This window comes from Cryptotermes secundus, unplaced genomic scaffold (genome assembly GCF_002891405.2).
Source record: "Cryptotermes secundus unplaced genomic scaffold, Csec_1.0 scaffold320, whole genome shotgun sequence".
Taxonomy (NCBI): Eukaryota; Metazoa; Arthropoda; class Insecta; order Blattodea; family Kalotermitidae; genus Cryptotermes; species Cryptotermes secundus.
The window spans coordinates 2,090,221-2,106,048 of NW_019731221.1; the positions used below are offsets into that span (position 1 = coordinate 2,090,221).

The 15,828-nt window shown below is 40.5% G+C and overlaps 1 protein-coding gene across 4 annotated transcripts in view; it reads left to right on the forward strand.

Moving 5' to 3' along the window:
- Positions 1 to 15,828, forward strand: part of LOC111866474 (zinc finger protein rotund) — a 938,200-nt gene that overhangs the window by 650,346 nt on the left and 272,026 nt on the right. For 2 of the 4 annotated variants that reach the window (XM_023855446.2, XM_023855447.2), the window contains exon 1: positions 4,749 to 6,168. The exons of the other annotated variants lie outside the window; for them this stretch is intronic. In XM_023855446.2, the coding sequence (XP_023711214.1) occupies positions 5,914 to 6,168 (255 nt within the window). In that variant the 5' untranslated portion in view covers positions 4,749 to 5,913. Of the gene's footprint in view, positions 1 to 4,748; positions 6,169 to 15,828 lie in introns of those variants that run through there. 4 annotated transcript variants of the gene reach the window in all.

The window sequence follows — 15,828 nt, forward strand, 5'->3', positions numbered from 1 at the left end:
GTAATTTAAACATCTGACAGGATGCCTAAAGAAGTAGCTAATGCATAGCTGAATAAATGAGCTAGTAATATTATGGTTATTAGTCCAAGCATAATAAAATTGACAGGACATGTGGTACAAATGGCAGATGAAAAATCCACATGCGAGTAAAGAAGGAATCCTCAAGAGAAAAAGACCGCATGGAAGACTAAGACGTAGATGGAAACATAATATTAAATTTTAACGTAGAAAAGAAGAGAGTGGGCTAGATTTAATTGGATCTGAACGGTCCTCACCAATGGGCTTTTGTGGCTATGGGAATGTGAACATACCTACAGTTCTTCTTGTTCATAATCTTCCGAGGATTAGACCAGCTGACCTGTTACGTAAGAGAATTAATTAAGGAAAAATCTGCTAGACATCATACAGGTGTCCCTACCTAGATGTTTTCTTTCCCCCTTGGCACTGCAGCCCCAGTGGGCCTAGGCCTACCTCCACGAACTTCTCCCTTCAGTTCGGTTTTTCTGGTTCTTACACATTCGGTAGGACACCTTGGGCGGGTGATCAGCTCGTCACAAGGCCTCTACCTGTACACAAACACAGAAAAACGCACCCACACACACTAAACATCCATGCCCTGAGTGGGATTCGAACCCACGATCCCGGTTTCCAAGCTAGCAAAGACAGTACATGCTTTAGACCGCTCGGCTACCGTGACAGGCCTACCTAGATGTTACCAAGCTAAAATATTTCTGAAATACTGTTTCAATTTATATTAATACATATTTACAGGATGGAATATTTAAGTATTTTTTCCCTCCATGAGTTTGAAAATACTAAGGAAAGGCTTGCATAGAAGTTTCGCGATTATATGAGGTGGATGGAAACGAATTTCCCAAGATAATTGTACAACGGATAATCATTAAGTAAAATACGTAACGAGCTATTAAACTTGGATTTATAAAACGACACATATTTAACACACTGTTGATAGAAATATGAATGTGGTTTATGTGTAAACAATAAAAGTAAAAAAGACGTGTAGGAAAAACAAATTAATTCTCATTCTTCGTCTGTTTACCCCCTTTCCTGTCGGATAGGAGGCTGATTTCTGCAGCGCTAAAACTCTACACATCACAGTCATGTGCTTGTAGCAAACTTCGCATAACTTTGCTACTCTGAAACCTCTTGTTCTCAGAAACGAGGTATCAAAAGTGGAAAAGCCGAAATTTTCTCTCTGCATGTGACAGTCTGACCAAGAGCTCAGATAGGTCTCGAAGACTACGCGGAAGGCTTGAGGGAGGCTCCACTAATTCAGACAGCGCCTCAAGTACCGAAGTTGTAACTGTCCAGTACTTCACAGCTTCCCCACTCGTTCTCTGTTGCAGTATGTACGTGCTCTATGCCTCTGTTACACGATTCTGATTGAGGTGCTGACTGCTATGACTGGGAAAGACGACTCAAATTCTCGTCTAATTCAAATCGGTCCCTACGAGATTTACAGTTGCTGCGGGTTTTATAATTATCCTGGCACTTCCTCTGCAATCCCAAAGAACAGTCTATCCGGCCAGATGTACCAGAATGCTACAGGTCTCATTTATTATCGACTTGAAGCGATCGCTTGTCGATTGTTTCGTAAATTGGTTCCTGGCTTAAATATTATATTGGGTACACAGACGTGTACTGTATTGTCATATCATCAAATCGTCATTATCGGTTTGTCGAGGCGATTAATAACCATGCAATTTAAAAAGAAATGCCATGTAAACAGAATGGGCGAGGAGAGATGGCTGAAGGTGGCTCGAAATTATAATCCATCGGGGTGAAGAAGAAGAAGAGGAAAAGAAGGAAGGAAAATTTATATGTCCGTACAGGCGATACACTCATAATATGTGACTACACTAATCAGATATAGCCGGTCACGGTAGCCGAGCGGTCTAAGGCATGTACTGTCTTCGTTCGCTCGGAAACCGGGTTCGTGGGTTCGAATCCCACTCAGGGCATGGATATTTAGTTTGTGTGTGTGCGTTTTTCTGTGTTTGTGTACAGGTAGAGGCCTTGGGACGAGCTGATCACTGGCCCAAGGAGTCCTACCGAATGTGTAAGATCTAGAAAAACCGAAGTGAACGGGGAAGTTCATGGAGGTAGGCCTAGGCCAGCTGGGGCTGTAGTGCCAAGGAAAAAAAATTAATCAGATATCGATCAAATTAATCAATCCACCTCATAATTGCATGAGATACTTCATTTGTCTCGGACACGAGAATCAAAAAAGAGAAACGAGGACAGGACAGGAGAACAGAGAAAAGGAGAGGAGATGACAGGGGAGAAGCGAAGATGCCCGTTAGGAGACCTAAGTCGAAATGGGAGGATAATATTAACATTTACCTTACACAAATTGTGAGTGAACAGATTAACTTATATTGAACCAAATACTAGTGTCAGATTTTTTGTGAAATCGATAATGAACTTAAAGTTTCATAAAAATAGGGATTTTTAACAGCTGAATAACCCTCATTTTTTCTAAGGAGGCTCGGCGGTTTGTGTAAGATTATATATTAACTTAATATGTGTAAAGTTACACAATTTTAAATAATTAATTCATATTACGCATTCAACAAGTTGCCTGCTGGGTATTTTCCCTACCGGAGCGAGGTAAGATCAGGTTGGGAAATATACTCATAAAACTAGCTTACAGATTTTGTCATGTTTTGTATTGAACCACTCTCAGCTAAGGATTTTATACGGCTAATTTAGTCAACAGATGCAAAAGAACAACTGCGCTCCTATTTTTGTAAGCAAAAGATAGGCTACACTACACCTCAAACAAGCGGCCGCCGCACCCCCGTGCCATCACCTGTTGAACCATTGATTTTTTCCCCCTTCTTTGTGTTTATTCTTTTGTATAATTTTAGACCCTTTTCGTAAGTTTGTTTTTGTGGGCATTCTTTATTTGTGGTTCCTAATATAGCTTGTTTGGGACTCGTACACGCCCCAATTTCTCACCGCACTTTCCATACCTTCTGAATGGGGTTTGAAAATAGTACAGGTTTAAAGGAATGCATTTAAATGGATCACTGTTGAACAATTTTTTGCTCTCACCAAGTAGTTATATCCTAAACAAAAAACACACCTACTTTCAGGTAGTAATGCCTGCGCAGTTTCTGCTTCCAGGAAGTGAAGAATATTTGCATCTGAGATAGATAAATTGGCAGTTGAATGAACAGAATACACAATACGGTACTATAGTAGTTTTCCACGCTGGAATATAGGCAGCAGTTTCTCTGAAGCGCTGGTATCAGTTCACAGGAGCTTAATGTGTCACGACCCACAAGAACGCTGTCGCAACATCCATGGCCGGGATATGCTTCAATCTCATAACACTCGCGTTCTCTGTACAGAGGAATGCATAGGTGGGGTTTGATTCCCAGCAAGGGTTGTTAATTTTATTCACACATCGAGACAGCCCAACTTTTCATCATGTGGATACGGTTAACCCTTTAAGAAGATAAGGGCATTTCGTTAATCTTTACATGAGGTTGCCGGACTAGGACTCTCAAACGGGTCAAGACTACTTCCTATTTCTTATCATTCTTACCATTCACAATCGTCTTCCAACCCTTTTCGATATTCTCGATCCTTCTCACTAAGAACGTGGACGTAACAAAATAATCCAAAGCTCAATTCCTTCCTCAAATTAAGCTCAAATTTATGTTGATTTTAAAAAATATTTCAAAGGGTCTTCTAATGGTATATCTTTATTACAATATGGTAACACGAGACATTGAAATTGGTGTCGAAATTTATATTAATATAATTACTAATCTATCTATCTATCTTTATTTCTGTTGCTTCCATTTGGAGGATAGGGCATTTGTGAAACGCTTCGCTTCGCTTCAGTTAATTAATCTTAGACAGTCAGTAGGACTCCATGCCTTGAGTGGGATTCGAAGCCCGCTCCAAGGGTTCGAGCCTTAGACCGCTCAACCCCTATGATGGCTAACCAAGACGATAGTATCTTCATATGAGATCCTTAAATCACATAAAATTAAATTTGTCCAACAGTCATTATTTTCAACTATAAATACGCAATTTATTTGAAGAAAGCTCGAGAAATGGAATATGTAGATAGGAAGTCAAGACATCCCCTTTATGCGTTCGTTTTTATATTCTTCTTACAAATAACAATAGCGTTACTGATATTTTGAGGTTAAAGATGGAGTATTTGTTGTATTAGTAAGGTATTTTCTGGGTATTCACCTCCGGTTTGTTTACGTGTATATTGTGGGCTTGTAACAGATTAATTAAAGGGCAAACAGCGTTGTGAACCCCCAAGTCAAATGGACACTTATTTACTGCTAAGTTCAAATATGTTTCTTTTATTTGCCTGCTTATTCCATATGGCCCATGTGTCCAGACCAAGGGACAATAAACTCTATAGGGTTGTTCTATAACACTTTTTATAACCCTTTGTAAAATAATATGCTTATATATATTTGGCTTTATTATAGAACAAGCACTGCGCTTGCGCACATATGAGACGTGATGTACCCCCCCCACCAGACCTTCCCCTTACGTTTCTACCCAACACCCTCTCTCTAAGAGTTTCCTATATGTACCCCCTCTCATCCCTTGGAAGTCTTCCTTTTTACCCACCTCTTTTCCGTCTAACCCCTTTTCCACCCCCTTACGACCTAGCTCCCACCACCCAGTTGTGCCCGCCCCATACCACCCAATCTATTTTCTTTCATTCTTGTGGTGTCTTCTTTCAGTCTTCGCACATACTCGCTTGGACTCGATTCGTCCAGCCTTTTATATTTTTAGCCTTAATTTGAAAAGAATTTAAGAATTTTGAGATATATGTTTTCCAAAAAGAATATACAATTAATGTTCATAAAGTGTAGCAGAGATTACTAGAAGTGTGGTTAAGTAGTTGTATCAAGAATCAACAAAAAATAATCGCAGAAAAATACAACTTTTCTTTTATATTATCTGATACAAATAAAACCGCCAATTTTAATATGGTGAATCTTTTTTACAATGACGTAAATGACAATGACAAAGTGTTATATTCCGTAACGGAGTTAAAGTTTTGTACTGGTCAGTGAAATGGGCGATTCCTATACGTGATGTGGTTATTAACTGATGTGATCTACTGTAGGAATCTTCACATAAAGGTTGACTTCATAAGAGTGTGGAGCAAGTGAAAGATGGAAAGAGAATTAAGTGATTAAGCAGTGTAACTCTAGGTTACGAAGAGCTGTGCTTTTCAAAATAGCGTAAAGAAGAGATGACGAAAGTCGTTCCCGTTTACAGATAGTTACGTGTGGTTGGTGAACTATCATAAAGAAAAATACGGAAAGTACTCGAAGATCCAGACTGTAATTAACCACTGAGAAAAATTGTGCTCGATTAGAAGACAAACATTGATTGGCAGGCCTTGATTGAATTCGTCGAGTAATAGTCTTGAGCTAGTTTTTCTTATAAAGAAGTGGTTCCTATTTGTAATAGCCCTTAAAACCAGTTCCAGTGCATATATTTTGAACTTTTAAACTATTTTTTAAGTCTTTATTATAATAAACGTAACAGAAACTATAAATACGTTTCAATTTGTAATTTGGTTTCTTTCTACGTAAAGAAGAAATATATTAACCGATTAACTACCTTCAGATTCAGTAAGCAACACCAGTCTTTCATCAATTTTAAAATTTGTTTCGCTGAAATATGAAAAATAAATAGCTACGAGCGGGTATTTAAATTGAGCGTCAGACTGGTCGCGTGTTGTGTACAGTCTATCTCAAAAATGTTGCCTCCTAACTTACAACGATGAACAAAAGAACGTACCGGCAACTGGAGGCGGGAAGATGACGTGTTATTTACTATGTAGATATCGCAGTTAGCATTAAGGCGGTCATACAGTTCCTACAATAGTCATTCATGTCGTCACCGGAGAATGCCACTGATTCGTCAACGAATTCGTCGCTGGTGGACAACGACGAAGAGAACGGCATTAACAATAACAACAAACATTTTGTATTACCGACAGAGCTGTACAAGAATCTTCTTGCCAACGCTGTGTTAGGAAAAGCTGAGACGATGCATTTTTCCTCGCCAGGGCAGAGTAATTTGTCTTCCATTCCAGCGTTTCCTCGCAACCTTCTGTTCTCCAGCGCGGCTGAGTCTACAGATGAGGTACTTCCAAAAGAACTTTGTAGCTTGGTATTTTGCACTGAGGGCTATACACGAAATGTAAAGTGATTTATGTAGGGGAAATGGGCAGTATACAGAGTGTCCGGATGAAAGGTATCCAAAATAAAATAATTATATCTCAGAAAGAATTTATTATACACGTTGATGGGTTACACCAATAGAAAGGGAAACTGTCAAAGCTTTTTCTCTGCGTATATAACTTTCTCAATAAATTTAAATGTGGGCTCCCTTGGTGGCACGACAAATATCAAGGCTTGAAGCATGTTTGGTGTTACCGTAGCCACAGGGTCCTTTGTGCCGGATTTCATGAGTTGAAGCTCGTTGATCTTAACCTGGTAGACAATGTTCTTCACATAACCCCAAAAGAAAAATTCCACTCGTGTTAAATTTGGCGACGTAGGAGGCCAAGCGATTGGTCCACCTCTGCCAATTCATATTCCAGGTGATTCCTAACATGGTGGCAGAAATGTGGCGGCGCATGCGCGTAAGCAGGGTATGAAAAAAAAATCAGAGTTTTCCTTTCCGATGACATAAACCGGATACGTGTATGAAAATTAGTTTCCGAGCATAATTTTTTTTTTATTTTGGCTACCTTTCATCCGGACACTATCTCTCATGCTATATAGCATTCATGAGAGATAGAGAGATATAGAATTTGCACAAAATATTGGACGGAGCAGCTAAATGGAATTGATAGCTTAGGGTACTTAGACATAAATGGGAACATTAAAATATTTCTTAGAAAAATGGGATATTAGAATGTGAAGTGGCTTCAGCTGATGTAAGTTAGAGTCCGGTGGCGGGCGATATTGTATTTGACTCTGTAGTTAGTAGAACGTCACTAAATTAATCAAAATGTATTATTTGTTCGTGTAGATTTTTGATCGAATTCTCGATGTACAAAAATTTATTCCAAAGAATAAATTTTGTTTCGTGACGTCACAGTCCACTCCCCCGCTTGGTAGCGGCTTCCAACGGCAACGGTTCCCCTTCATCTGGGTTCCCCAACTATCCCCGGCCTTATCTACGAGCTTCTCACAGCAACAACTTACAACTGAACACTCAACTCTCTGAATAACTCGTCACTCAGTGATTGATTCACTAGCTGACTAACTGCCCTGCTTATAATATCTCGGCACGGACCGCGTAGAAAACACCGTTCCTCGGTTGCAGTGCAATTGTTGCCGTGGAAACATGCTTCTTTATAGAGCTGTTACTTAGCAGCGGCTCTTGTATAGTTGCTTATTTAGCGGCGGTTGTCTAGCAACGGGTCTACATGTCACAATACAATCGTTGTAGTTTACATGTACTTCAGATGGCGTACAGGCTTAATGCAGCTGGAAGTAAGGACCACATTCAAGTCATAAAGTAGTATTTTTTCTTAAATATCTATTCCTTTAGGCAATTAGAAGATACGCAAAAGATTGTTTTCCCTTGACTAATATTTACACGAACAAACACTTAGATTTCCTGCATTTATGTTTATATTAACATCTTTATTTTTAGCAATTCGATATTGTTTCTACGTAACACCAATACTGAGTTGCCAACACATAGAGCAATTAGTGAGAAGGCTTCAGAAAAGTGTGTTGCTCATGAGATCCGGGGAGACTGTGTGTGTGTGTGTGTGTGTGTGTGTGTGTGTGTGTGTGTGTGTGTGTGAGAGAGAGAAAGAGAGAGAGAGGGAGGGAGAGGGAGACATTTAAGAGAACCTGGGAGACGTTAAGTGACCGGACCGAAGCAGCCTTGAAGGTACGAGTAGTTAAATCCTTCCTACAACCTGTTCTACTTGACAAGCCAACAAATAGCCGGTGTGGCTGAACGGCTCCTCAGCTGTCATTAGCAGGCTACCCACATAGCAGCCCAGCTCCATTCGTCACACAGAAAACTGTAGTAGACACCCGCAGCCATTTTAAAAATGATCACAAATATTAATAATTATATTCATTTTTAATTGAATGAATATACTGATGCTACTACTCTATGGGCCTTACACTCTGTGATGAAGCTTGGTCTCTCTTTTACGTTTTCTTAGTCATGTACATAGTTGGTAGGACTCCTTAGGCGGGGGACCAGCCCGCCATAAGGCCGCTACCTAAGCAGGATACCAGGAATATCGAATAAACGCAGACTAACACCCATGCCTCTATTGCGATTCGAAGCCACGACCCCAGTTTTAGAGCGGCTGAAAACAGTCCATGCCTTAGACCGCGCAGCCAACATGATAAGCGTGAATATACCAGTAATGTTTTATTTTAGCGTCCTGTTGCACTGATTCACGTTCATGACGTGTATTTGTACTAACCGTCTTACAGTGCACACAATTTCACCTTTCTCTTCACTAGCAAAAATCCCGACTCAGAATAAACGACCTCCAGACATGTAACTTTACTGTCAAGAATTGCATATTTTGATAGGTATTCGAAAAATTCACTAATTATCATTCAGCGAAAAATAATGAGGACCTCTTAACATCTACATTTGTATTTTGATTGGGTAATTATAAGTAATTAATTGCAGGTTCTGGATATGTGAAAAATGATTTACAGGTCATGAACACGTGTAAAATATTTTTTTTTCCTTGTCACTAGAGCCCCAGTGGGCCCAGGACTACTTCCATGAACTCCGTTCACTTCGGTTTTTCTAGATCTTACACATTCGGTAGGACTCCTTGGGCGAGTGATCAGCTCGTCGCAAGGCCTCTACCTGTAGACAAACACAGAAAAACGCACACAAACATCCATGCCCTGAGTGGGATTCGAACCCACGATCTCGGCTTCCGAGCGAGCGAAGACAGTGCATGCCTTAGACCGCTCGGCTACCGTCACCGGCTGTGTAAAATATTTATATGAAATATATTTTGCGTATTATAAACTAGAAATATTGCGAAATGCTAAAATCTTTGCTGTTGTGTTTGATTATTTTCCGCTAGTGAGAATCTACACTTCTGGAAATTATACAGATAAATTGATAAATTTTGCGTGTAATTATTACTTTTTAATATAAGTATAACCGTTGTATTAGTTTAAATAAATTTGGTTGACAGAATTTCTTGGAACATGATTCCGTACGTTACCACGTGTACGGTAAAACAAGCAACAGGTTTTAATCAGAAAGCTTTCGTTTTGAGTAGCTTCCTCGCATTTTAAAGCCAATTTACCATATGAAGTTTATTTACCAAGTGTTCTCTGTTTTATTGAAATGAGTTCGAGGGGTTCAGTGCTTCTAGTTAACGAGCCAGTCATTTTAAAATGCTATAGGAAAATGCTTTCAAAAATCAATTTGTGTCGCTTGCAGACGCTTCTGTTTGAAGCTGAATCTCCTAATGAAAAATTAAAAACCTCAGTAAGTGCCCTTTTGAGCTCGTAACTATCAAACAACTGTCATATTGTGAAATTTTACTTGATTATTCAAAAAGGGTTTATTTTCACGGTATTCATGAGTGGTTGGATTTAAAATTGGCACTTCGTCAGCCGTTAGCTACCAAGTCCTTAGGTCAATCGTATGCTTAGGGCGTACAGTGAATTGAGGTACAATGATTGTGCTATTATCATCGTCAATGCTCTTAAATATTATTTTATTGCAAAATGGTGTAGTTTAAATTATTTCAGCGTGTTCAATTCGTGTCAGATTCAAAACACGTGAACTGCAATGAGTCCCTACAGAATCTCTGAATTGTGAGTGCAATGTTCTGAGTTGTGGGGCCTTGTAATTTGGTATATAGGGACTAACATTGCGATGAACTTGCCGACTCCATCTGTGGGATAGAAGAATCAAGAGTGGAGGGAGGGGGGGGAGCATGTCCTTTTGAAACGCCGGTACCTATATAGGACCAAACCGTACTGCGTAATATCCCAGAATATTATAATCTTCACACCAACGACACTGAGGCACGCGGTAGCGTAGTTGGTTGAGGCACTATGCTACAAGCCGGTAGGTCGCGGGATCGAATACCGATGAGGTCATTGAAAATTTTCAATTTACCTAATCCTTGCAGCCTCACTATGGCCCTGGGGTCGACTCGGCCTCTAACAGAAATGAGTACCGGGAATATTCTCGGAATATTCTTGGGGGTAAAGGGCGGCCGGCGCGTAAGGCTGACAACCTTACCGCCCGCCATCTATGAGCCGATTGTCTAGATAATGTGGGAACCTCAACATCTCACAATCCTATGGACATCCGCGGCCTGTTACAGGGATATCTTTACTTTACTTTACCTCGACACTAAGATCTTCAGGCTTTATTTATGTTGCTCATGAGCTGGTAACAGATGTCGGTGTCAATATTCACGAATACGAACAGAAGATGTAAGCAAGGAACACAACTCGAATTTGTGCTTCAATCGCCGCTATTTCAAGAAGTTTAACATCTAAATATACATTTATATCACATATTTGGTATTAAAATGGATTAGGTACTGCTTTATTCAGATCAGCTTTTTTTACTAAGTTTGCTTTATAGGCAAAATAGTGATGTTGCTCTTTGAACAGAAACTGTTTCCTCAATAAATTTTATATTCTAAAATTTTCCGTTACAATTTTAACGGGTTGTATATGCGTAAACTAGTCCACATGCAAGGGGAGGACAGCTCGGCGCAGCTTCGTTATAGAGCTGAGGACAATAATGCAAGTGTAATTTCAGCCAAGGACTAGAGATGATCTTGTGGTGATAAAATTAACAGTTTCCTAATGACCCATGATTTATAGAACGAAAAGTAGGCCTAATAGGAAGCAATTTAATATAAAGATTAGTAGGACAGGGCTGTTATCTTTATAACATCCAACATCGGCTTAAAAATTTCCAGGTTGTAATCATCCGATTAATTAGTTAAGTTGGTCACACGTAATCTCTTCTGGTTGACCACTGCGCTCGTTGCTTACAGGAACTATTTCTTTGCGTATTAATTGGCACTAAGTGAGGAGTCCACCATTAAATCATCGTCTTACTCAGTTTTATTGCTCTCTTTGAGTTCGGTGCTTGTAACCAAGTGAATTGCTAATAACGTGACCTGTATACGTAACCAAATTTCTTCCGTTTTCACCGAAGACGTACTTTCCTTTATTATGAATGTAATGGATATCTTGTTTTATTTATAGATTAAGCAATTTAAATGCATATGCTGATTTCATAATCTGCTTTCCACATTCTCCGTAGTGTTCCTTTCCCCTTCGCCCTGTAGGAATAGACCTGTAATTTCATATTATCTTCAGTCGCCCGCTTTCACCCAATTCTCATACATGTTCCTTTCATTTCTTTCTAGCATTATTTCCCATTCTATTGTGGTCATGGAACCTTGCACTCCAAAATATTTTATGGAACCCCAATTGAAACCTCTTCTCCTTAGGATAATCCAGTCATTTCACAAAATATATGATTGTTGAGGAAGACATCTCGGGTTTGAGACATTGTTGGGAATGAGTCCATTTGTCCGTTCCGGCTACATTAGAATTAATGTCAATCTTTACATAGCATTCCAGGTTTTCCTACATTTCATCTGCTTCTTGGAGTATATCTAAGAATCCTTTTCCGAATGCGCATTTGGAAAAATGTCATTTTGTATTTTTCAAGCTCTAAGTTGCATGATATTAATTCCAGGGGTCTCCGTATTCACTGTTGTCTGATTTCCTCAACAGTTGCTGTTCACACATGAGGCCTGTTGGTTTAGTTTATTTTCAATAGGTTTCTCGCCTGTATTAAGAGTCAAAATTGTGTATCGTCCTTTGCTTTCTGTGCATCAGAACACGTGGAGCCTAGGTATCGTGACTGCAGTGTCATTACCGGCAACAGCAGCGCCGTAACGAGACGAAAGGAACAGGACACTTTAGAATTTCTCAACACCATTAAGTCGTAGGAGGGATGAGTATAGGCCATGCACGAGTAGTTCCATGTATTCATTTGTTAGGAAGCTAGGCAATTCTCTTAGAGCAGCCGCACACCAATTGCGTCAAGACAAGCATCAAAACAGGGAACAAAACACGCAGTCTTGCTTCATTCGTGATTCGTCAACAGGAAGCTGACGTCAGCATCATGACTCAGACCGTTCGTTTCAACTGTGCTTCTTTCTTTGTGTCCTGTCGCAGACATCGTGTGACTGTTACATGTCTTGATGCATGTCGTTGTACGTCATTCCTAAGTCCTGCTGGATATCATGACAAAGAGGAATATTCTGATCCTCCTGAGAATTGAACCTCAGTCGTCAATCCCATGACCAGTCAGCATATTTCTGTAAAATAAGTAATATAAACTCCTCACAGAACATCCTGTCACATAATATTAGTTAATGCTGATCTCACGTCATAAAAAGCGCAACTGCTTTGAATTTGAAAACAGAATTAATTTTCCAAAATCAGACTTGTTGGTACAAGTTACTGAAAGGGCTGTGAACCTGTACGGAAGGGTGAAGAGATGTCGACTATTGCTTCAACAGTGGAACGTATAGTGTCAAGGGCAAAGATGCCCCTTGGCTTTGGGAGCTCAGAATACAACATGGAAGAGGCCCTCAGGGTAAACCGGCGGTAATAGGGCAGGGGAGAGGAGGTGGAGTAGGTTATAGGGAGTTTCATCACGCCCACAGCTCCGGGGGACAAGCCCCCTCGCTAGACAAGGCTACCTACTGCCAGTACTTAGGTATTTCAACAAGCAACAGTGATCTGTGTGCATTCATGTTCGCAGATATCACGTGATTAGGAGTAGACATCTAATGCGCTTAGATCAATTAAACAAGATTGATTAAGCCATTGATTGATACGTTGATTGAGTGAGAGAGTCTTGCCTATTTAACGTCGTTTTTTGACTTGCATATGTTTTACTGCATCAAATGGATAGATTATTCTGAATGATAAATCTAAACCTCCGTGGAAATCCCGGTACTTGCCTGTAAGGGCTGAGAAAATCAAACTATACTTAAGACAGGTTCTCCAGCCCCCAGGCGAGAGTGGAACGGAGACTTCCTGAATCTGAAGCAAGATTCATACTCACTGCACTGACGTTCGTTCTACACGGAGTTGTGTAATAAACTTCAATTATCATCAAAAAGAATTTTCTAGAAAGCAAGTGGTTGTGGGATAAAAGTTATCCTGAAGATGGAAGCTGCACATTCCTCTAAAACGCCAGAAATATCTCTCAGACTATACGGTGTCACATCACAGACGACAGCAAATTCTTTAATCTCTCTTTCATCACAATGTTCTCCACTGTAGTGGCAAGATGTGAGTTGTGAGGTTCTCACAGCGGATCTCTGGAATGTCACTGCGCGCAGTTTGACAGATGGTACGAAAGACTTGTTTGATCCTTCTGCTTGTGCATTTCTCTCACTCTCACGGAGCTGAGCCCTTCTTGAGAAGCCGCCAATTGTGCAGCTACTCAGGATCTTCCCAGCATTTTATGGAACCCGAAGGTTCATTACCGTATTCACAAGAGCCCTCCACTTTTCCCTATCCCGAGCCACATCAATCCAATCCATACCATCCTATCCTACTCCTCCAAGTTCCTTTTTAATATTGTCCACCCACCTACGCCTTGGTCTTTCAGTGGTCTCTTTCCATCTGGCTTTCCCACCAATATCGTACATGCATTTCTACGTATTTTCCTTTATTCGTGCCATATGTCCTGCTCAACTCAACCTCCTTGACTTGATCATTCTAATTATACTTAGAGAAGAGCAGGGCCGCGTCATGGCTCAAGTGGTTAGTCGCTGGCTTCTCACCGCGGCGGCCCGGGTTCGATCCCGAGTCTGGTCAAGTGGGATTTGTGGTGGACAAAGTGGCGCTGGAGCAGGTTTTCTCCGAGTACTTCGGTTTCCCCTGCCAATCTTCATTCCACCAATTGCTCCACAATCACCCTCACCTATCATCTGGGGCTGGTACAATAGTCCAGAAGTGGCCGCAGTACAAGGAAGTTAGTCCCACCCCACTAGCAATAAAGAAAATAGAGAAGAGCACAAGTTATGAAGCTTCCCATTATGCAGTTTTCTGCAACCTCCTGTCACTTGCAACCTCTTCGGTTCAAATATTCCCCTCAACACCCTGTTCTCAAACATACTCAGTCTATGTTCCTCCCTTAATGTGAGAGACCAAATTTCACACCCATATAGAACCACAGGCAAAATTATAGTTTTCTGTATTCTAATTTTTATGTTTCTGGACAGCAGCTGCGCCTTTGAGGTTTAAAATTGAAACAACAGGATGCTCCGAAACGGTGTTACGTGCCTAGAATAGTACTGGACGTCGCTTTCGTGAGTAACGTAATCTTAACATCCACCTCCTTGAGAGCGTGAAGTCTGACATCGACAAGTGTTCAGAACCACTATTCCTCTACATGATGAAACATGTTACGTAATAGTAAAATAGTGAAAGGCTGGCTTGGACATTTTGCTGAGGTGTAGCTCCAGTCTAAGCTTTCGGCACTAGACGGAGACGAGAGGTTTGAGTCCGATGTACGTCAATGAAAAGAAACCCTTTCTCCTGGATGAGAGGCCTCCTGGGGCCCAGGGTGAATCTGGGCACAGCAGCGAAAAAACAAACCTCTCTTCCGACCAAGAATCGAGTCCGGATTCTCCGGTCATCGAGCCAGTAACTTAGATTAGACACTAAACTGATGGAAGACCCCAAATGCAAGAAAAAATCTGTCCAGTTCCATCAAGCCTCATCAATGCTGCAGATTTCAGTTTAATCTGCGGAAACCTGACATTCAAAACTTCAGCAACCAGTGTTTATCTTCTTATTTTCCGTGAAACACTCGTTTCACTTCAGTTTATTAACATTATAGAATCGGTAGGACCACTGCGTGACAAGGCAGCTATCTAACACAAACAGATATCTATGCCTTCAGTTGGATTCGAACCCACCTTCCCAGTGTTCGAGCGAGCAAAGACATTTCATGCCTTAGATCGCGCGGCAACCGTGATCGGCAACCAGTGCTTGTAATACTGGCTAATTATATTCTCGTGGTACGATTCTCAGCTATACTTTGTGCTCTAACTGTAATTAATGTGATGTAATTGTGAAGGAGGCGCTGCTTTGATTTCGTGATAAAGGCAAAGATCGGAACAGTGGAAAGTCGAATTGCAGGTTACACCCCAGAGAATGCCAAAACACGAAATGTTTTGCTCCGGGCTGAATCACAAATTGCGGCGGAAATAGCTTTAGGCACTAAAAACAAAATGAAATTCTGAAATATTAGGACATGTGAAAAAGTTCTTATTTTTGTCGTTCTGTTACTCACTTGCTTACAGTTGAGACAAATCATTTCAGCCAATCACAATGGGCACGTAATGATTTCGATCATGCAATCGTGGATTCGAAACTAGTTTGACTTGTGGTTGTACATACCCGTTTTCCTGGAATCTCTTGCTGTTAGCAGATGTCAAGGAATCGATTCTGAATCCAATTAACAATTGATTTATTAAATTAGGAATCGATTTTAAATTAAATAATTCTGAAACCAGCGAGGCCAGAAGGTCTGATAAATATTTAAAATATTGAACAATGAAACGAAAATGCACAACAATAATATGCTTATTAACAATACCCAGCTCATGTCACTGTCGGATAAAATCGCAACCAGTCATGGCTATAATACAAAGAAAACCCAGCATATCTTCTGCCGTTGCTAGGATACGGAGAGAAGGCGAAACCATTTCCT